The sequence below is a fragment of the Bombina bombina genome, chromosome 9 (assembly GCF_027579735.1).
Source record: "Bombina bombina isolate aBomBom1 chromosome 9, aBomBom1.pri, whole genome shotgun sequence".
Lineage (NCBI taxonomy): Eukaryota > Metazoa > Chordata > Amphibia > Anura > Bombinatoridae > Bombina > Bombina bombina.
This window is the reverse complement of record NC_069507.1, coordinates 228,113,125-228,137,383: the sequence shown is the minus strand read 5'-3', so window position 1 is coordinate 228,137,383 and position 24,259 is coordinate 228,113,125. Positions and strand designations below refer to the sequence as shown.

Sequence of the window (24,259 nt, the reverse complement as noted above, 5' to 3'; positions counted from 1 at the left end):
GTTTAGGATTTTTAAATCCAGGATTGGCCTGAAAGTTCCTTCCTTTTTGGGAACTACAAACAGGTTTGAGTAAAAACCCAGTCCTTGTTCTGCTGTTGGAACTGGGTGCATCACTCCCATTTTTAGAAGGTCTTCTACGCAACGTAAGAATGCCTGTCTCTTTATCTGGTCTAAAGATAAGCGAGACATGTGGAACCTTCCCTTTGGAGGAAAGTCTTTGAATTCCAGAAGATACCCCTGAGAGACAATTTCTAGCGCCCAGGGGTCCGGAACATCTCTTGCCCAAGCCTGAGCAAAGAGAGAAAGTCTGCCCCCTACTAGTTTCCGGTCCCGGATCGGGGGCTACCCTTTCATGCTGTCTTGGTAGCAGCAGCAGGCTTCTTGGCCTGTTTACCCTTGTTCCAGCCTTGCAATGGTTTCCATGCTGGTTTGGGATGGGATGTGTTACCCTCTTGCCTAGTGGCTGTAGAGGTAGAAGCAGGTCCGTTCCTGAAATTGCGAAAGGAACGAAAATTAGACTTATTTGAAAGGTCTATCTTGTGGAAGGGCATGGCCCTTTCCCCCAGTGATATCTGAAATAATTTCTTTCAACTCTGGCCCGAATAGGGTCTTACCCTTGAAAGGAATATTAAGCATTTTTGTTTTGGACGACACATCCGCCGACCAAGATTTTAGCCAAAGCGCTCTGTGCGCCACGATTGCAAAACTTGAATTTTTCGCCACTAATTTAGCTAACTGAAAAGCGGCATCTGTAATGAAGGAATTAGCCAACTTCAGGGCGTGAATTCTGTCCATGACTTCATCATAAGAAGTCTCCTTCTGGAGCGAGTTTTCTAGTTCCTCAAACCAAAAAGACGCTGGAGTGGTTACAGGAATAATGCAAGAAATTGGTTGAAGAAGAAAACCTTGTTGAACAAAAATTTTCTCAAGCAAACCTTCTAATTTTTTATCCATAGGATCTTTGAAAGCGCAACTATCTTCTATTGGTATAGTCGTGCGCTTAGCTAGTGTTGAAACTGCCCCCTCTACCTTAGGGACCGTCTGCCACGCGTCCCTTCTGGGGTCAACAATGGGGAACATTTTCTTAAATATAGGGGGGGGGACAAAAGGTACACCTGGTCTCTCCCACTCCCTAGTCACGATATCCGCCACCCTCTTAGGTATCGGAAACGCATCAGTGTGTACTGGGACCTCTAAGAATTTGTCCATTTTACACAATTTTTCTGGGACCACCAAAGGGTCACAATCATCAAGTGTAGCTAGGACCTCCTTAAGCATGGCGCGGAGGTGTTCTAACTTAAATTTAAATGCTATGGTATCTGGCTCTGCCTGCTGAGAAACTTTTCCTGTGTCAGAAATTTCTCCCTCAGACAGGCCCTCCCTCACCGCCAAATCAGATTGATGTGAAGGCACTACAGATAAATTATCCGCTGCGTCTGCTTGCTCATCTTCTGTATTTAAAACTGAGCTATCACGCTTCCTTGGAAAAGCTGGCAGTTTGGATAAAAATGCTGCGAGAGAATTATCCATTACTGCTGCTAACTGTTGCAAAGTAATAGGAATCGGTGCGCTAGATGTACTGGGCATCGCTTGAGTGGGCACAGCTGGTGTTGACATAGAAGGAGAAGATAGTAGACTATCCTCACTACCTTCAGTTAAAGAATCATTTTGGGCTACATCTTTAAGCGTGACTGTGCGGTCCTTAAGCTGTTTGGACGCTATAGCACACTTCACACATAAATTTAATGGGGGCACCGCCTTGGCCTTTAAACATACAGAACAAAGGCTATCTGAAGGGTCAGACATGTTTGACAGACTTAGACAGAACTTCAATGCAATAAACAATAATTCTGACAAAAACGTTACTGTGTCTTTAAATAATAAAAGTGCACACTTTATTACTAAAACATCAAAAAACCATCAAATAAACATCCGATTTTAATGAAATTTTCACCACTTTGTCTTAATGCTTTGAAAAGATTGCACACAATTTTTCAGACCAATTAACCCCTTAATGCCCAAACCGGAGCTAAGAACAGCAGTTAACCGGTTAAAAACACTACAGCACAATGCCACAGCCTCTACTGTGGCTTTTACCTTCCTTAGGGATTATTTGAGTAGGAAATAAGCCTCTCTGAAGTCCTTTCTGAGGTCTCTGGACTCCCCACGTGAAGCTGCATGAACTGTCTAGCAAAAACAACTGCGCAAATGAGGCGCGAAAAAGGAGGCCCCCTCCCTCTTGATTCCAGAGTGGTGGGGCCTTTTTGACTAGGTTAGGTGTCTAAATAAGTGCCAGGCGCCATAATAAACCCCATAAGTGTTTTAAAAGTCTCAAAAAACACCCTATTCATACTGAATCATACTAATAAAGCAATCGATTAAGCCCACAATAGTGTCAACCAGCATTGAGCCCTTGATTTAAGCCATCATTTTATACAGAGTCTGAGAAAAATGGCTTACCTATCCCTGAGGGGATTTCTGACAGTCTTCTAGCACTACTTGGTCTTGTTAGAAAAATGACTGATCATACCTGAAGCAGTTAAGCCTGCAAACTGTTCCCCCCAACTGAAGTTCTCTGGTATTCAACAGTCCTGCATGGGAACAGCAATGGATTTTAGTTACTTGTGCTAAAATCATAATCCTCTCAGCAGAAATCTTCATAACTTTCTGCCTCAGAGTAAATAGTACAAACCGGCACTATTTTAAAATAAACTCTTGATTGAAGAAATAAAACTACAAATCTAACACCACATACTCTTTACCACCCCCGTGGAGATGCTACTTGTTAAAGCGGCAAAGAGAATGACTGGGGGGGCGGAGCCTTAGGGGAGCTATATGGACAGCTCTGCTGTGTGCTCTCTTTGCCACTTCCTGTAGGGATTGAGAATATCCCACAAGTAAGGATGAAGCCGTGGACCGGATACACCAATGTAGGAGAAAAGTAGATTTGTCAGTGTCAATGTCTGAGGAAGGATCTTCTGAATCGGATAGATCCTCATCAGAAGAGGATAAATTATTATGTTGTTGGTCATTTGAAATTTCATCAACTAAATGAGAAGTTTTAAAAGACCTTTTACGCTTATTTGAAGGTGGAAATGCAGACAAAGCCTTCAGAATAGAATCAGAAACAAATTCTTTAAAATGTACAGGTATATCATGCACATTAGAAGTTGAAGGAACTGCAACTGACAATGTACTATTACTAATGGATACACTATCTGCATGTAAAAGTTTATCACGACAACTATTACAAATAACATTCGGCGAGATAATTTCTACAATTTTACAACAAATGCACTTAGCTTTGGTTGAACAATGTCAGGCAGCAATGTTCCAGTAGAAGCTTCTGAGGCAGGATCAGGTTGAGACATCTTGCACAATGTAAGATAAAAAACAACATATAAAGCAAAATTATCTATTTCCTTATATGAAAGTTTCAGGAATGGGAAAAAATGCAAATAGCATAGCCCTCTGATAGAAAAAAGCAAGAGGCAAACATCAATGGGGTATTGAAATAATAAAAATGTTTGGCGCCAAGTATGACGCACAACGTAACTAAACTTTTTTGGCGCCAAAAAAATAACCGTAAATGACACACTCGCATCACTAATGACGCAACAGTGTGAAAAGTCTTGGCGTCAAGTATGACGCCGGAAGTGACGAACTTGCATCATAGACGTACTTTTCCGCGCCAAAAAAAATTTCGCGCCAAGAATGAAGCAATAAAGTTTAGCATTTGTCGCACCCGTGGGCCTAATACCGCCCGCAATTTGTAAGAAGTAGTCAATTGAAAAAAAGACTAAACCCCAGGTAAGAAATAAATTTCATATTTAAAAGATGTTTATATTCCCCAAATATGAAACTGACAGTCTGCAGAAGGAAATACATGAACCTGACTCATGGCAAATATAAGTACAATACATATATTTAGAACTTTATACAAATGCATAAAGTGCCAAACCATAGCTGAGGTGTCTTAAGAAATAAAAAAAAAAACATACTTACTAAAAGACACCCATCCACATATAGCAGATAGCCAAACCAGTACTAAAACAGTTATTAGTAGAGGTAATGGTAAACTGAGAGTATATCGTCGATCTGAAAAGGGAAGTAGGAGATGAATCTCTATGACCGATAACAGAGAACCTATGAAATAGACACCCGTTAGGGAAATCATCTTATTCAATAAGTGATACTCCCTTCACGTCCCTCTGACATTCGCTGTACTCTGAGAGGAATCGGGCTTCAACAATGCTGAGAAGCGCATATCAACGCAGAAATCCTCCGGTGTTGTTCAAGTAGGGAGCACAAACTTACTTCACCACCTCCATAGGAGGCAAAGTTTGGAAAACTGAATTGTGGGTGTGGTGAGGGGTGTATTTATAGGCATTTTGAGGTTTGGGAAACTTTGCCCCTCCTGGTAGGATTGTATATCCAATATGTCACTAGCTCATGGACTCTTGTCAATTACATGAAAGAAATAATAACCACCCGCAATAAGTATTAAAAAAAGAAACCTAACCGCCGGTATGAAGTATTAAAAAAACAAAAAACAACTACAGAATAAAATGATTAACCCCTAAATCCGCGAAGCCCTACATCGCAAACTACCTAATGCATCTATTAACCCCTAATCCACCATTCCCCCACATCGCAAATTAAATAATTTACTAACCCCTAAACCGCCATCCACCACCAACACAATAAACGTAATTAATATATTAACCCCTAATCTGCCAACCCCCCACAACGCATTAAACCTAATTTACCTATTAACTCCTAAACCGCCAACCCCAAAACGCAAATAACTAATTTAATGACTAAGCTCCCTAACCTAACACCCCCTAAATTAACCCCTAATTACATAAAATAATAAAACACTAAATTACAATGAAAATTAAAAATCCTAACAGTAGTTTAAAAAAAAAAAATAAGGTTACATTAAATTAATCTAAAATTACACAAAATAAAAAAGGCTAACATTACAGAAAATAATAAACCACATTATCTAAAATAAAAAAATAAACCTAATCCTTATAAAAAAAATTAATAAGTCCCCCTCTAAACATTAAAGGCCTAACACTAAGCCCCAAATAGGTACTCACGGTTCCTGAAGTCCTGCGGAGAAGGTCTTCTTCCAGGCAGGTCCATCATCTGTCTTCATCCACAGCGAAGGCGGCGCGGAGCGGAGGTGCGGAACGGTCTTCTCAGATATTGCTATCCTTGGCGGCGTGGAGGCTCCTCTAACTGCAATCGTATGCCGCACATTGAAGATTGAATGCAAGGTACCCTATATTTAATGCATTCCAAGGAGCACCGCCGCCGAGGATCGCCGCTGATGATAGCCACATCTGGGAAGACCGCTCCGTGCCGCCTTCCCTGTGGAAGATAATGGACCCGCCTGAAAGAAGACCTTCTCCGCCAGACTTCAGGAATAGTGAGTACCTATTTGGGGCTTAGTGTTGGGCTTTTTTTTTATTTATTTTTTTAGATAAGGGTTTTTTGGGCAATTGAAAAAGAGCTGAATGCCCCTTTAAGAGCAGTGAAAAAAACAAATTATGCTTACCAGATAATTTCCTTTCCATCTGTATGAGGAGAGTCCACGGCTTCATTCTTTACTTGTGGGAATACAGAACCTGGCCACCAGGAGGAGGCAAAGACACCCCAGCCAAAGGCTTAAATACCTCCCCCACTTCCCTCATCCCCCAGTCATTCTGCTGAGGGAACAAGGAACAGTAGGAGAAATATCAGTGTATAAATGGTGCCAGAAAAACAAACAAAAAATAAATTTTGGTCCGCCCAACGGAGAAACCGGGCAGGGGCCGTGGACTCTCCTCATACAGATGGAAAGGAAATTATCTGGTAAGTATAATTTATGTTTTCCATTTTAGTATGACGAGGGTCCACGGCTTCATTCCTTACTTGTGGGAAACATATACCCAAGTTCTAGAGGACACTGAATGAAAACGGGAGGGTAAAAAGATAGGCGGACCCTATTCTGAGGGCACCACAGCCTGCAAAACCCTTTCTCCCAAAAGCTGCCTCAGCCGAATCAAAAATGTCAAATTTGTAAAACTTTTAAAAAGTATGTAAGGAGGACCAGGTAGCCGTCCTACAAATCTGCTCCATAGAGGCCTCATTCTTGAAGGCCCAAGAGGAAGCCACAGCTCTAGTGAAATGAGCCGTAATCCTCTGAGGAGGCTTATGTCCCGCTGTTTCATATGCTAAGCGGATAATGCTTCTCAACCAAAAAGATAGGGAAGTGGAAGAAGCTTTCTTTTCTCTACGCTTCCCAGAATAGACAACAAACAATGCTGAAGTCTGTCTAAACTCCTTCATAGCCTGAAGATAGAACTTCAAAGCACAAACCACATCCAAATTATGAAGTAATCGCTCCTTCGAAGGAGGAGGATTAGGACACAGGGAAGGAACTACGATCTCCTGATTGATGTTGCGATCAGACACCACCTTAGGGAGAAAACCTAGCCTAGTACGAAGAACAGCCTTATCAGCATGAAAAACTAGGTAAGGAGGCTCACATTGCAAAGCCGCCATCTCAGAAACTCTGCGTGCCGAGGCAATAGCCAGTAGAAAAAGAACCGGCCAAGACAGTAACTTAATGTCAACCAAATGCACGGCCTCAAACGGAGCCCTCTGCAAAACCTTAAGAACCAAATTTAGGGGGGCGGAGCCAACTTCTGCAATGGCAGGAAGCAACTCAGAGGAGATCCAGAGCTCGTGTAATATGTATAGAGAGTGGTGTGTTTGTAGCATACACACCATGCCCTTGGGGGGCGCTTCCTCAGTATCAACTAAGAAGTATGGCTTGTTGTATGTCTAATGAATACAAGATTAAGCAATTAGATACACTAATATCCCTAGCTGGGGAGGATAACAACACAAATATTTCTAAAATGTCAGAAAAGCATTAAATCATTATAAAACATTAATAATAACAGACAATATTATTGTCAGTGATGGAAGTGGTTAAAAATATTGAAATAAAATAATATAGATAATCAAAGATAACTGAGATAACTGTGGTAGTCTTTGTAACCAAAGTGTTGTAGATCCAACCGGTAAGGCAGCACTCTGTCAAAGGATGGCTATCCTGAGGTATAAAATCTATAAAAGAATAAAAAACAGAGGCGCCAACATGTCCTAATATCGCCCATACAAGGTATAATAACAGCACATAAGAATGTGAATACTCACAAACATAAAGCACCCGATGGTGCTAGTAGAGCAGGCTGGAAACTTAACAGTGATCCAGAACTCTGAAACCTTGGCACAGAGGCAGTCCTGATTCCTCTGGAAATCCAGTATTCAGGTTCCTATAGATGTATAAGAAAACAAACCAACATGGTCCAATATCGTCAGGACAAGGAAATAATTGGCCCCAAATAAATGCACTTACTAGATGGTAAGCACCAACAGGTGCAGAAGCAGCAAACTGGAACCAAAACGTCGCCCAGTAGAATATAATACAACGATCCTCAGCATGAACCAGGAACAGTATAGAAATATTGCAAAGGGTGATATGAACCACAAAAACAGAATTTATGCTTACCTGATAAATTACATTATCCAACGGTGTGTCCGGTCCACGGTGTCATCCTTACTTGTGGGAATATCTCTTCCCCAACAGGAAATGGCAAAGAGTCCCAGCAAAGCTGTCCATATAGTCCCTCCTAGGCTCCGCCCACCCCAGTCATTCGACCGACGGACAGGAGGAAAAAAACAGGAGAAACTATAGGGTGCCGTGGTGACTGTAGTTAGAGAAAATAATTCATCAAACCTGATTAAAAAAAACCAGGGCGGGCCGTGGACCGGACACACCGTTGGAGAAAGTAATTTATCAGGTAAGCATAAATTCTGTTTTCTCCAACATTGGTGTGTCCGGTCCACGGCGTCATCCTTACTTGTGGGAACCAATACCAAAGCTTTAGGACACGGGTGAAGGGAGGGAGCAAATCAGGTTACCTAAACAGAAGGCACCACGGCTTGCAAAACCTTTCTCCCAAAAATAGCCTCTGAAGAAGCAAAAGTATCAAATTTGTAAAATTTGGCAAAAGTGTGCAGTGAAGACCAAGTCGCTGCCTTACATATCTGATCAACCGAAGCCTCGTTCTTGAAGGCCCATGTGGAAGCCACAGCCCTAGTGGAGTGAGCTGTGATTCTTTCTGGAGGTTGCCGTCCGGCAGTCTCGTAAGCCAATCGGATGATGCTTTTAAGCCAAAAAGAAAGAGAGGTAGAAGTCGCTTTTTGACCTCTCCTTTTACCAGAATAGATGACAAACAGAGAAGAAGTTTGTCTGAACTCTTTTGTAGCTTCTAAATAGAATTTTAGAGCACGAACTACGTCTAAATTGTGTAACAAACGTTCCTTCTTTGAAACTGGATTCGGACACAAAGAAGGAACAACTATATCCTGGTTAATATTTTTGTTAGAAACAACCTTTGGAAGAAAACCAGGCTTAGTATGCGAAACAACCTTATCTGCATGGAACACCAGATAGGGCGGAGAACACTGCAGAGCAGATAACTCAGAAACTCTTCTAGCAGAAGAAATAGCAACCAAAAACAAAACTTTCCAAGATAACAACTTAATATCTATGGAATGTAGAGGTTCAAACGGAACCCCTTGAAGAACTGAAAGAACTAGATTTAAACTCCAGGGAGGAGTCAAAGGTCTGTAAACAGGCTTGATCCTAACCACAGCCTGAACAAATGCTTGAACATCTGGCACAGCTGCCAGTCGTTTGTGTAATAAGACAGATAAAGCAGAAATCTGTCCCTTTAGAGAACTTGCTGATAATCCTTTATCCAAACCCTCTTGTAGAAAGGAAAGGATCTTAGGGATTTTGATCTTATTCCATAAGAATCCCTTGGATTCACACCAGCAGATATATCTTTTCCATATTTTATGGTAAATTTTTCTAGTTACCGGTTTTCTGGCTTGAACTAGAGTATCTATCACAGAATCTGAAAACCCACGCTTTGATAGAATCAAGCGTTCAATTTCCAAGCCACCAGCTGGAGAGAGACCAGATTTGGATGTTCGAATGGACCCTGTACAAGAAGATCCTGTCTCAAAGGTAGCTTCCATGGTGGCACCGATGACATATTCACCAGGTCTGCATACCAAGTCCTGCGTGGCCACGCAGGAGCTATCAAGATCACCGAGGCCCTCTCCTGCTTGATCCTGGCTACCAGCCTGGGAATGAGAGGAAACGGTGGAAACACATAGGCTAGGTTGAAGGTCCAAGGCGCTACTAGTGCATCCACTAGATTCGCCTTGGGATCCCTGGATCTGGACCCGTAGCAAGGAACCTTGAAGTTCTGACGAGACGCAATCAGATCCATATCTGGAATGCCCCATAATTGAGTCAACTGGGCAAAGATCTCCGGGTGGAGTTCCCACTCCCCCGGATGGAATGTCTGACGACTCAGATAATCTGCCTCCCAGTTTTCCACACCTGGGATGTGGATCGCAGACAGGTGGCAGGGGTGATCCTCTGCCCATTTTATTATTTTGGTCACTTCTTTCATCGCCAGGGAACTCCTTGTTCCCCCCTGATGATAGATATAAGCAATAGTCGTCATGTTGTCTGATTGAAATCTTATGAATCTGGCCTTTGCTAGTTGAGGCCAAGCCCTGAGAGCATTGAATATCGCTCTCAGTTCCAGAATGTTTATCGGGAGAAGAGACTCTTCCCGAGACCATAGTCCCTGAGCTTTCAGGGATTTCCAGACCGCGCCCCAGCCCACTAGACTGGCGTCGGTCGTGACAATGACCCACTCTGGTCTGCGGAAGCTCATTCCCTGGGACAGGTGGTCCAGGGTTAGCCACCAACGGAGTGAGTCTCTGGTCTTCTGATCTACTTGAATCACTGGAGACAAGTCTGTATAGTCCCCATTCCACTGTTTCAGCATGCACAGTTGTAATTGTCTTAGATGAATTTGCGCAAAAGGAACTATGTCCATTGCTGCAACCATCAATCCTACTACTTCCATGCACTGAGCTACGGAAGGACGAGGAATAGAATGAAGAACTTGACAAGCGTTTAGAAGTTTTGACTTTCTGACTTCTGTCAGGAAAATCCTCATTTCTAAGGAATCTATTATTGTTCCCAAGAAGGGAACTCTTGTCGACGGAGACAGGGAACTTTTTTCTATGTTCACCTTCCATCCGTGAGATCTGAGAAAGGCCAGAACGATGTCTGTGTGAGCCTTTGCCTTTGAAAGAGACGACGCTTGTATTAGAATGTCATCCAAGTACGGTACTACTGCAATGCCCCTTGGTCTTAGAACCGCTAGAAGGGATCCGAGTACCTTTGTGAAAATCCTTGGAGCAGTGGCTAACCCGAATGGGAGTGCCACAAACTGGTAATGTTTGTCCAGAAAGGCGAACCTTAGGAACTGATGATGTTCTTTGTGGATAGGAATATGTAGATACGCATCCTTTAGATCCACGGTAGTCATAAATTGACCTTCCTGGATTGTGGGTAGAATCGTTCGAATGGTTTCCATTTTGAACGATGGTACTCTGAGAAATTTGTTTAGGATCTTTAAATCCAGAATTGGTCTGAAAGTTCCCTCTTTTTTGGGAACTACAAACAGATTTGAGTAAAATCCCATTCCTTGTTCCGCCGTTGGAACTGGGTGTATCACTCCCATCTTTAACAGGTCTTCTACACAATGTAAGAATGCCTGTCTCTTTATTTGGTTTGAGGATAAGTGAGACATGTGGAACCTTCCCCTTGGGGGTAGTTCCTTGAATTCCAGAAGATAACCCTGAGAAACTATTTCTAGTGTCCAGGGATCCTGAACATCTCTTGCCCAAGCCTGAGCAAAGAGAGAGAGTCTGCCCCCTACTAGATCCGGTCCCGGATCGGGGGCTACTCCTTCATGCTGTTTTGTTAGCAGCAGCAGGCTTCTTGGCCTGCTTACCCTTGTTCCAGCCTTGCGTCGGTTTCCAGGCTGGTTTGGTTTGAGAGGCATTACCCTCTTGTTTAGAGGATGCAGAGTTAGAGGCCGGTCCGTTCCTGAAATTGCGAAAGGAACGAAAATTAGACTTATTCTTGGCTTTGAAAGGCCTATCTTGTGGGAGGGCATGGCCCTTTCCCCCAGTGATGTCTGAAATAATCTCTTTCAATTCTGGCCCAAATAGAGTCTTACCCTTGAAGGGAATATTAAGTAATTTTGTCTTGGAAGATACATCCGCTGACCAAGACTTTAGCCAAAGCGCTCTGCGCGCCACAATTGCAAACCCTGAATTTTTCGCCGCTAATCTAGCTAGTTGCAAAGCGGCATCTAAAATAAAAGAATTAGCCAACTTGAGTGCGTGAACTCTGTCCATAACCTCCTCATACGGAGTCTCTCTACTGAGCGACTTTTCTAGTTCCTCGAACCAGAACCACGCTGCTGTAGTGACAGGAACAATGCACGAAATGGGTTGCAGAAGGTAACCTTGCTGTACAAAAATCTTTTTAAGCAAACCCTCCAATTTTTTATCCATAGGATCTTTGAAGGCACAATTATCCTCGATAGGAATAGCAGTGCGCTTGTTTAAAGTAGAAACTGCCCCCTCGACCTTAGGGACTGTCTGCCATAAGTCCTTTCTGGGGTCGACCATAGGAAATCATTTCTTAAATATAGGAGGGGGGACAAAAGGTATGCCGGGCTTCTCCCACTCCTTATTCACTATATCCGCCACCCGCTTGGGTATAGGAAAAGCGTCAGGGTGCACCGGAACCTCTAGGAAATTGTCCATCTTGCATAATTTTTCTGGAATGACCAGGTTGTCACAATCATCCAGAGTAGATAGCACCTCCTTAAGCAGTGCGCGGAGATGCTCTAATTTAAATTTAAATGTCACAACATCAGGTTCTGCTTGTTGAGAAATTTTACCTGAATCTGAAATTTCCCCATCTGACAAAACCTCCCTCATGACCCCTTCAGATTGGTGTGAGGGTATGACAGAGCAATTATCATCAGCGCCCTCCTGCTCTACAGTGTTTTAAACAGAGCAATCACGCTTTCTCTGATATGCAGGCATTTTAGATAAAATATTTGCTATGGAGTTATCCATTACTGCCGTTAATTGTTGCATAGTAATAAGCATTGGTGCGCTAGAGGTACTAGGGGCCTCCTGCGTGGGCAAAACTGGTGTAGACACAGAAGGAGATGATGTAGAACTATGTCTACTTCCTTCATCTGATGAATCATCTTGGGCAACTTTACTATCTGTGGCAATACTGTCCTTACTTTGTTTGGACGCTATGGCACAATTATCACACAATTTTGAAGGGGGACACACATTGATCTTCAAACATATAGAACATAGCTTATCTGAAGGTGCAGACATGTTAAACAGGCTTAAACTTGTCAAAAAAGTACAAAAACCGTTTAAAAACAAAACCGTTACTGTCTCTTTAAATTTTAAACAGTGCACACTTTATTACTGAATATGTGAAAAAGTATGAAGGAATTGTTCAAAATTTACCAAATTTTCACCACAGTGTCTTAAAGCATTGAAAGTATTGCACACCAATTTTCAGAGCTTTAACCCTTAAAATAAAGAAACCGGAGCCGGTTACAGTTTTAACCCCTCTACAGTCCCAGCTACAGCTTTTGCTGCGACTTTACCAAACCCAGGGGGGAATACGATACCAGATGAAGCCTTCTAGGAACTTTTCCAACTACTTTCAGATCCTCACACATGCATCTGCATGTCTTGCTCTCAAAAGTAACTGCGCATTAATGGAGCGAAAATGAAGCTCAGCCTACAACTGGGAAGGCCCTTCCTGACTGGAAAGGTGTCTAACACAGTGCCTGACGTTAAAAAACGTTCCCCAAGCTTATAAGTGTGAATTACAAGCATAAAATGCCCAAATAAAGCAATCGATTTTGCCCATAAAAGTGTCTACCAGTTTTATAGCCCATATTAAGCCCTTTATTCTGTTTGAGACTAAGAAAATGGCTTACCGGTCCCCATGAGGGGAAATGACAGCCTTCCAGCATTACACAGTCTTGTTAGAAATATGGCTAGTCATACCTTAAGCAGAAAAGTCTGCTAACTGTTTCCCCCAACTGAAGTTACTTCATCTCAACAGTCCTATGTGGAAACAGCAAACGATTTTAGTTACTGTCTGCTAAAATCATTTTCCTCTCACAAACAGAACTCTTCATCTTTTTCTGTTTCAGAGTAAATAGTACATACCATTTTAAAATAACAAACTCTTGATAGTAGAATTAAAAAACTACAACTAAACACCACATACTCTTAACCATCTCCGTGGAGATGTTGCCTGTGCAACGGCAAAGAGAATGACTGGGGTGGGCGGAGCCTAGGAGGGACTATATGGACAGCTTTGCTGGGACTCTTTGCCATTTCCTGTTGGGGAAGAGATATTCCCACAAGTAAGGATGACGCCGTGGACCGGACACACCAATGTTGGAGAAAGCAAGTGTATATAAAAAATGAAAAAGTCTTTATTAACACAGCGACACGTTTCTCAGCCTACTCAGGGCTGTTTCATCAGGCTCCCCTCTCTAAATTAAATTCTCTAGTTAGAGTTTCAAATGATTTCATATGTTTAGAGAGCGGATCAATCAACTGACACAAAAAAATCAAATTATTTGCTGACCATTTCCCAAAAGCAGAAGATGTACAGCCACTTTCAAAATCCGGATTTCCTCGAATAGGTAAATATTTAGAGAGAGTATGCCTGATCTCTAAGTGTTTGCAGATTTTAAGCCAGGCTATGATTACATTAATGATTGTATATTTTAATGTAGACTTTTGAACCTTTGAATGGTGTGAGATATTTAGTATTGCTTTCAGCGCATAGGGAAATATTATATTCTCCTCGATCTCTAAGCTGGTAGCATAATTGGCTTCAGTTAGCCAATCCAAAGCTATTCTGGCAAGACAGGCCAAATTATATTTTACCAGATTCGGGAAGGCAAAGCCGCCCATTTCTTTGGATGCATTAGTCTAGCTAATGCAATCCGCGTTTTTTTAGAAGCCCACAAAAAATGGGAGCAGCCTGCATTAAATTTTTTAATATCGACCTTCCGTATAAATACAGGAACATTCTGAATAACAAATAAGACTTTTGGGAGAGTTCGCATTTTAATTAACGCAATCCTTGCTGAGAGTGACAGTGATAACCTACTCCATTTCTGCATCTTAAAGAGACACTTCCTCCAGATAGGGGTAAAATTTATATCATACCATTCCTCTGGATTTCTGGAAATATTAATTCCTAAATATTTAATAGAGTTATCAGTTAATTTAAAGGGATTCTCCAAAAGACTATTTCTATTTTTAATTATCCACAGGATCTCTGATTTAGCTATATATATATATATATATATAGATAAAGCAACATAAGATGATATTATCCCTCTATGCTGATGATATTTTATTCTATATAAGGAATTCTGTGAAAAATATTCCAATCTTAGTGGATCTACTAGCGGAGTTTAGCAATTTTACTGGTTATAGAGTAAATATAGCTATTGTTAGTACCTTAAAATTGATATCTTATATTATGTGACATGAGAATCTATTTGTGTAACGTTGTATACCTCTAATTGAACCTCAATAAAAATTATAAAAAAATAAATTAAAAAAAGTATAAGACATTGAAGCTGCATGTTTGTTTCTACCTTTAAAATTTGAAAAATACTAACATATGTAAAATGTTTATGATCTATTAAAACGTCTGCCTTACTGTTTGTTGCATTGTAAAAAAAAGAAAAAAAGAACCAAATTTAAACTCCAAGGAGGAGCGGAAAGTCTAAACACAGGCCTGATTCTAGACAGAGCCTGAACAAACGACTGTATATCAGGAAGCTCAGCGAGCCTCTTGTGTAATAACACAGAAAGAGCCGAAATCTGTCCCTTTAAGAAACTAGCAGCCAATCCCTTCCCCAAACCGTCTTGGAGAAAAGAAAGAATCCTGGATACCTTGACTTTATGCCAGGGGAATCCACGTTCTTCACACCAGAATAAGTAGGTCCTCCACACCTTATGATAGATGTGACGGGTGACCGGCTTTCTAGATTGAATGAGAGTATCAATCACACTCTATGAAAAACCTGTCTTAGCTAGGACTAAGCGTTCAATCTCCACGCAGTCTGCCTCAGAGAATCTAGATTTTAATGAACAAAATGACCCTGTTCCAGCAGATCCCCTGCGACAGGGTAACCTCCATGGAGGAGATGATGACATCCCCACTAGGTCCGCAAACCACATCCTCTGCGGCCACGATGGAGCAATTAGAATAGTCGAGGCTTGCTCCTGCTTGATGTGGGCCACTACCCGAGGTAGAAGTGGCAACGGAGGAAAAATGTAGATTAGTTTGAATCCCCAGGACACTGCTAAGGAATCTATCAGCTCTGCCTGCAGATCCCTGGACTGTGACACGTATCTGGGTAGCTTAGTAATAAGTCTGGATGCCATGAGATCTATCTCCAGTGTCCCCCATCTGTTGCAAATCTCTGCAAACACTTCAGGATGGAGAGACCATTCCCCCGGAAATCTGCTAGGATGGTCTCAAGAAGGATGTCAACTGGGACAGGTGATCTGGACAGAGCCACCAAGAGAGAGAAATTCTCTCGACCGGTTGTCCAGAGAAATCTGTTGGGGAAAAGTCTGAGCGATCGCCGTTCCATTGCCTCAAAATACACAACTGAAGAGGCCTGAGATGGAACCTGGCAAATGGAATGACATCTATGCTGGGCACCATGAAGAAGAAGAGGAGCTCTTGAATGGTCTTCTGCCAGCCGGCAGGACGGAGCCTGGACCAGGATGTCATCCAAATAAGGAGCTACTGCAATACCTCTGGATCACGCTACCGCGAGCAGAGCTTTGCGGAGGGCTGCTGGCGTTGGGATTTTTCCGAACAAAAGGGACGAAAAATTAGGCCCCTATCCTTTAGGTTTATTCTTCTTATCCTGCGGTAGAACGGCACCCTTGCCCCCCATAACCGTGGATATGATAGAGTCCAGGCCTGGAACAAAAAGAATCTTCCCCTTAAATGGAAGGGAAAGCAATCTAGATTTTGAAGTCATGTCAGCAGACCAAGACTTCAGTCACAGAGCCCTACGGGCTAGAACAGAAAAGCCTGATGTCTTGGCATTCAAGTGAATAATCTGCATGTTTGCATTACAGATAAATGAATTAGCTACCCTCAAGGCCCTAATTCTTTCCTGGATTTCCTCGAGTGGAATTTCCACCTCGATCATCTCCGACAGAGAGTCACAACAATAGGTAGCGGATCCAGCCACCGCAGCAACTGCCGCTGAAGTAAATACCCTGTGTGCTGAAACATCTTTCTTAACAGAGATTAAAGTTTCTTATCCATGGGCTCCTTAAACGACGAACAATCGTCAAGCGGGATAGTGGTGCGCTTAGCAAGAGTGGAGATAGCTCCATCCACCTTAGGGACCGACCCCCACAACTCCAATTGAGAGTTAGGGACCGGAAACAATTTCTTAAAGGAAGAAGAAAGGGAAAAAGTGTATCCAAGCCTTTCCCATTCATTCTTAATAATGTTTGCCATCTTTACGGGAACCGAGGGGCACCAGCCTGTTCTCAAACTTTATCAAGCTTAGGAATAGAAGGTTCCTCGGTTAACTTGGGTTCCAGAACCTCTAAAGTAGCCAACACTTCCTTTAACAGAAAGCGTAAGTGCTCTATCCTAAATCTAAAGTCTGGTTCCTCCGCAGCTGGAGGCTTAGAGGCAGCCGATTCCGACCCAGAAAGAGCCTCCTCTGAAGTATCAGAGGCGTCTTCATCAGCGGACAATCTAGTATCAGATAAATAAAACAAGTTGGCAGATGACCCCTGGGATGGATAGCAGTATTTAACCTTTAGCTTGCACTTAACAGGGCGAGGAAAAGCACTGAAGGCCGCAGACACTGCCGTTTGCAACTGTTCGTTAAAGTCTGGCGGTAGGACGGCCCCTCCAGAAGGAAGATTAGTAGTGCAATGAGGAGTGCCATGCAGGACCGCCTCCGCTGCAGGAGAAAAGCGCGCCAAACTAACAGGCTGCGCAGTTATCCAAAAAACGAAAGTAAAACCTGAATGTTCTTACATCTGCCTCATCTCATACATGTCGCAGCATAAAACATAATAAAGCAAATCATGTATAAATCCCCCCTGTTCAATAATCCCCTTCCGGAGATATTAACCCTTGATTCCATACAGATAAATGAGTCACACTGTGACCGTGTCTTCTTATGCTATCATATGAGTATAAAATGAGACGATCTTACCGGAATCAACACCGTGGAACAGACACAGCCGCTCAAGTTTGACAGTCTTTTAGTATCGCACCTGACATGGACTTGAGTGATAGAAGCAGGTAGTGAAACTCGTCAACACTGATTGCTTAGGAGTTAATATGAGTCTGGATGGTTTCGCAGAAAGACTCTCCCTGCATCTCCAGACCCTACCGAAGAGTACTACCCTCCATAAGAGACTACTCCGAATCTTCGGAAACTTCTCTGCCATCCTTCTGTGATGAAAGGCAAAGAATGACTGGGGGGATGAAGGGAAGTGGGGGAGTTATTTAAACCTTTGGCTGCGGTGTCTTTGCCTCCTCCTGGTGGCCAGGTTCTTCTATCCCACAAGTAAGGAATGAAGCTGTGAACTCTCCTCATTTTAAGATGGAAAGAGCGGAATGCCCTTTTAAGGGCAATGCCCATACAAATGCCCCTTTAAGTGTTTTTTTTTTTTTTGGAGGGGGGGTTTGGTGGGTGGGTTTTTTTTACTATTAGGGGGACTTAGTATTTTTTTTAGAGATAAAAGAGCTGTTTAACTTAGGGCAATGCCATACAAAAGGCCCTTGTAAGGGCTATTGGCAGTTTAGTATTAGATTAGGGGTTGTTTTTATTATGGGGGGTATTTTCTATTTTTATAGGGGTATTAGTTTAGGTATACATTTTTTATTTTGGTTAGCTTTGTTTATTTTTTTCTGTAATTTAACTTTTTTTTTTGTAACTTAAAAGGGACAGTTCACCCAAAAATGTTCTCCCATTTAAATTGTTCCCAATGATCCATTTTACATGCTGGAGTGCATAAAATTGTTTACAAGTAGCTCCATTACCCATATTTTGGCCTTTGAAATAGCTGATTTAGCTTGTGGTATCCCAACCTATACTGAAAGTTTTAATACTGGAGTATATTCTATTGAATAGCCTAAGTAAACACAGCCAGTAGAAGATATTACACTCCCAGTGGGGTACAGAATAGTTAAGTAATGCAATGATCATTTTTCATTGTTCTCTCTATGTATTGAGCTTTAGTTTTCCAGATAAATATAAGATAAGGAAGCAAGTGTGTGTACACAAAGTGATAACATAATGAGATATGATATTACCTTAAACTCAACCCATTGTTATAGGCTGTGGTTTAAAAGCACAAAACCAGCTACTTCATATACATAAATAAACCTGAAAATGCAATTTCTCATACATTTTATACTCTGCAGCTGGTATAACAAGTCATTGAAAATACATTGATATAAAACAATTTTACAGTGTACTGTCCCTTTAAGCTTGGGGGGTTGTATTTTTTAAACATAGACTGCCTTCTGGGCAGGCTTATCGCCTAGTCAATAATAATAAAGTAATTTGTAGACAAACCTAACACTGTATATATCCAGACGCAGAATAGGGATTTGTTAATGCTAGCGCACAAAACAAAACCTCTTAAACAGGGTAAATACATTTAAATTTATATTGCATATATGACATTTGTATGATACTTGTGCAACATTTATTTTATTCTTACCGAATAGGATTGGGAGGTGGCGGAGGAGGTAGCGGAGGAGGAGGTGGCGGAGGAGGTGCCGCAGGTTTTTCTGCTAGTTGTATTCGTTTCTGGAGCTCTTCCACTGGAATTGAAACACATATTTACACATAATATTATACCACAAATCAATCACTGTGGCTAGATTGTTCTGTACTGAACGTATAACTATGATTTTCTAGCAGAAATAATGTTGTAGACATTATGTTTATTTTTATTTTTTAAATTAAATTATTAATTAAAATGAATAATTATTATAAATTATTTATTAATAAAAGTTAATAACTAAAAGTATGTGACTTTTTTATTAGAATGTCCCTTTAACATTGTACTTGGACTTTTACCATGCTGGAAACAGCTGGCCCAGATTAGCAGGCACTAATCAAATTGCCACCTCTCAGTACAATTAAAGAAACATTATGGACCCCATTACATGAGGACATTTCGTTAAAATGTGCTCTTACGGTAATTTATGAGGTGACCTAATTGTTGTACAAAGTCCTGTCCTGTCAGTCTTTTCAAAGTAGCAAAGCCTCTGAAAATTAGCACTTTGTCCCTTAATACTGGTTTTAAAATATAAATACATCCAGAGACGTAGCGTGATGTGGCTAGGATCTTACCTAGGGCAGCAATTTGGTTCTCTTCATTTTCCACATGATTTAGAACACTGTGTGTATTTTAGCCTTTTTAGGATCACTTCATGAACCTGTTTTTACATTAGACATACAATTATAATATTAAATCTCGTAATTGTAACCCTGAGCACAGATGAACTAATCACAGAGTGTTGGCAACACCGACAAACAATCTCTACCCTGACTAATTCGGTAAGGACTTGTAGTAGGACAGGTACATTGAGCTATTTACAACAATACGAATAGTCTCTATGGGGCCCATTTATCAAGCTCCGAACGGAGCTTGTGACCCCGTGTTTAAAGACCGCTGCTCCATAACCCTGTCCGCCTGCTCTGAGCAGGCGGATAGACATCACCGGAAATCAACCCGATCGAGTACGATCAGGTTGATTGACACCTCCCTGCTGGTGGCCCATTGGCTGCGAGGCTGCAGGGGGCGGCTGCAGGGGGCTGCTGGTGCAATGCTAAATACGGAGAGCGTATTGCTCTCTGCATTCAGCGAGGTCTTGCGGACCTGATCCGCACTGTCGGATCAGGTCCACAAGACCTTTGATAAATAGGCCCCTATATGTATAATTCCTGTCCCAGGATCTACTAGCCAACCATAGTCAGACCTTTCCTCTCAAACGGATATTCTACTATGAGCTGTCAGTTGCTCTTCTGCACTGGACTCACCCACTTTAACCCTAACACCGGAACTCATCCTAACACCGGAACTAATACATAACTAGACCGTGAGGTATCGCCTAACCTTGGCGCTCAAACAAAGCACTCTGGTCCTTCACTTGTTCTTTTGTCAATACAGCAACATCGTTTGGTCTAATGAGAGACTCTGTTACCATTCTCTAAGCATCTACTTCACCAAATCATTAGAGGAAGTTTCTACGGATTTGTATATTTTGACAATACCGCTTTAGAAGCCTCAACCCACACTTTGGACTGAGTATATGTATATTTTGTAACAGGTACCTCGATACAAAGTTGCTTCCCGCATTGGCACTTAGTATTGTATCATTATTTTATCGTTTTATTGATTGTATTTTACATATCGCTATTGATATTGTACATTTATTTTACTATTTCCTTGATGCCGGCATCTATTCTTTGTACTGTAACAAATGTTTAATTTATATTTTTGTTTTTTTATAATATATATTTTTGTTCTTTTCATATATCTACAATTTAACTAACATTACTTCACCTTTAGAGATCCATATTCTCCGTTTTACCCTATTTATTAATAATCAATAGTTCACGTGTACAATCACTATATTTCTATCAACACGATGTATATCACTTGCTATTTAAGATTAATCCCTTTTTTGCTCTTTTGCATTGCTAGCGCTATCCCAGCCCCCCCCCCCCTTTTTTTTTCAATGTCTGATATTCAGTTATGTCAAAGAGTGTAAAGCAAATCTTATATGCTGAGGATAACTCTGTATCCAGCACTCAAATAGTTAAAATATGAGCACACAAACTTGCAAAGCTTTGTACCATAGCTCAATTCTCTTTATGTTTAAAGGGACATTGTTGTTTAAAAACAACATGCTTTTATTAGTTAGAGCATGTCATTTTAACACTAGTGACCCTGAAGTGTGACATGTTTAACCTCTGCAAAGTGGTTAAACTCATTGTTAAATACCACTCAGGAGCCACAGAGCATGGCTGATTCAGAGCGGATACAGCTGGTAATCCAATCAGCAGCGGTTGTAACACGACCCTAACGTCTGATTGGGTCAGCAGCTGTGTCAGCTTGGAACTAGCAGTTCTAGCTACGTGTAGGGCTGCAACTAACGATTATTTTCATAATCGATTAATCGGCCGATTATTTTTTCGATTAATCGACTAATCGGATAAAAAGAGAATCAATAATAGTTTTCTATGTTTTAAATTAAAATCCACATAATGAGTGTTACAAATATAAACTTCAGACTAAAACTTTACATTAACACAACTGTTTCTTCAATTTTTAAGCAGCAGAGCACAGTTTTATAATTAAACAAAACAAAACCACAAACAGTTTGAAAAGAGGTAGAACTAGAAAGAGTTAGACTATCACTGTTAATAACATTCTGTTATTCACTCTTTCAGAAACTTTGCATTGAAATGCAAAAATCTCAACATGTCCACATGCTTCTGGCTAAATCTAGTTCTCTGTTTGCAGCTATATTTCCTGCAGCAGAGAAAAGGCTGTTGAGGTGTATAAGTAGGGTTTTGCCAATTTCACCAAAGTGGGCTATTTATCTTTGTTAACTCTTCACCAATGCTAAGTGTTTTCTACCTTGGCAAGGGGCCTCTCAAAGTAACCATTGACTTCATTCTAACATAAAAATATCTTGAATATCTGCATGCAATGGTAAATAACCAGCTATAAGGTTAGGGGAAATATCTAGTCCGCTCTAAAAATAACAAATATATACTTATAAAGGTTGAATCTGGTACATATCACAATTTATTACAAATATAAAAAAACAATAAAAAAACATAATCAAAAGCGCTAAGGACTGTATATCAATAACAGGACAAAGCCTTACACATTTATTTATACAGTACATATAATCAGCAATAGCAAGCAATACGCTAATAATTGTGCAAACAGAGAATAGTGCACATCAATTTAAATAACTCCCATCAATCTAGGGGCAAGGTGTAAATAACAAGCTCAGCACTATATCATGCAAAGCATAGTTCCAAATCACGAAATTTAATATAAACAATCCAAATGATGACTATTATATCTGGGTTGCACATAAGTAAGGGCTGGTTGTAAACGTATACTGTCCTGAAAAAGTGAAAAGTAGACGTCTGTAGACGTCCTTTAGGCTAAGGAAATAACCATAAAACACAATACCAAGTGCAGGAGTTCATTGGAGTGAAGAAGCTGGTCTTGTGCACAGACCAACTAATTGCAACCCGATTAATCGATTATGAGATTCGTTGACAACTATTTTCATAATCGATTATTATCGATTATGACGATTAGTTGTTGCAGCTCTAGCTACGTGTTCAACATATTGAAATAAAGGGTTGCTAATTAGACCATACATTTCGTTTAAACTATAATGTCCCTTTAAATCCCAGCCACAACCACTGGATAACCCAGTTATGTTTACATAAGAGCATAGTATACTAGTGGGTACATTAATTGGAATAAAAAAATATTTAAAAAGATTCAGTTCTATAACTTTTAGCTTTACTAACACCCAAATCCCAGTACCTGAGTGCCTTAGGTCTTTTACTATAGACTCTGAAGTTCGACACTTGGCTTCCAGTTCCTTTTTATCCTCTTCTAATAATTCCAGCTGTTTCCGAAGGCTCTGTAACTCTTTCCGGAGTTTGGCCTCTTCCAGCTGTTCTTCCATATCCTTTACCTGCATAAACACAACATTATATAATAAACGCGCATTTAGATGTTAAATAAAAACTATTTTAAAAGTATTAATTAACCTACGTTATCACATAATTTATATATCACTACTGTTTTAAAGAATGAGAGGACTATTAAAGTGAATGTAAATTTTGATGCTAAACTGCCCGTTTTTTTAAAAATTAGATTAAAAACAGGGGCACTTTAATTTATCAAAATTTACATTTCACTCCTGTTGTGAGAAAAAAAACTTACCTTTCAATATTGAGAGCCGATCCAGCTTCCTCCGCCCGTCGCAAAGCCTCTTCCTGTGTCTAAAATGAGGAATCCGGCTTCCTCCAATCACGGCTTTGAATCAGACACTGATTCCCCCAAGGGGGGAAGCCGTGATTGGCGGATGACCGATCCATCATTTCTGATGTCAGAAATGGCTTGCGCCGACCGGAGGAAGCTGGAGCTGCTGTGAAGATTAAAAGGTAAGTTTTTTTTTCACAACATGAGTGAAATGAAATTTTGATGAATTAAAGTGCCACTGTTTTTAATCGAATTTTTAAAAACCGGGCACTTAAGCATCAAAATTTACATTTAGTTTAAATACAGCCGAATTGCATATTCAACTAAATATATAATAAAAAGCCAATGCAATAACTCTCAGTCTGCATTGCAAAATGAGTACATTTTTTTTTTTTTTTTTTACAAATTTCAAAAATTACTTAAATTTTTTTTTACATGTCCCCTGTATCATGTGACTGCCATAAGCCAATCAAAAAAAGCATAAAGGATATACTGTGAACTCTTTTACAATGCTCAGTCGGAGCTGGTGCCTCAGAAAGTGTGCATTTAAAAATATTGTGCACATTTTAATAATAGAAGCAAATTGGAAAGCTTTTTTAAAATTTTAAACAACTTTCCATTTTACTTTTGTTTTCTAATTTTCTTTGTCCTGTTGGTATCCTTTGTTGAAAGTCATACCTAGGTTGGCTCAGGAGCAGAACCTTGGTAGTCACACACATATATGCCTCATGTTACTGGCTTACTATTGTGTTCAGCTAGCTCCCAGTAGTGCACTGCTGCTCCTTCAACAAAGGATACCAAGAGACTAAAGCAAATTTGATAGAAGTAAATTGGAAGTTGTTTAACCCCTAGACTGTAAGAACATTCCACACCATCCTAACAGTGCTGGGCTTTAGCGCCGTTGGGACTGCATGGAACATTCTACCTTATATGGCGTCCTGCAGCCTCCTCCTTCGGGAAAATGAAAACTCAGATTCGGGGGCAGTGCCTAGCATCATAGGCAGTCCCCAAGGATCCGATCCCGGCCTTGAAATCACGTGATCGCACTATCGCAATATTTAATTTGTTCAGAAAGTGTTTACATTGAAACTTCTTTCCAATCTAAGCACTTGCACCCTGGCATGAAGGGAATAAA

General features: G+C 40.8%; 1 protein-coding gene across 1 annotated transcript in view; it reads right to left on the bottom strand.

Annotated features, from left to right (window-relative positions):
* Nucleotides 1-24,259, bottom strand: part of SHTN1 (shootin 1) — a 467,849-nt gene that overhangs the window by 110,427 nt on the left and 333,163 nt on the right. The window contains exons 10-11 of the mRNA XM_053692982.1: nucleotides 22,681-22,834; nucleotides 18,811-18,913 (exon numbers count right to left, since the gene is read on the bottom strand). Of these exons, the coding sequence (XP_053548957.1) occupies nucleotides 18,811-18,913; nucleotides 22,681-22,834 (257 nt within the window). The remainder of the gene's footprint in view (nucleotides 1-18,810; nucleotides 18,914-22,680; nucleotides 22,835-24,259) is intronic.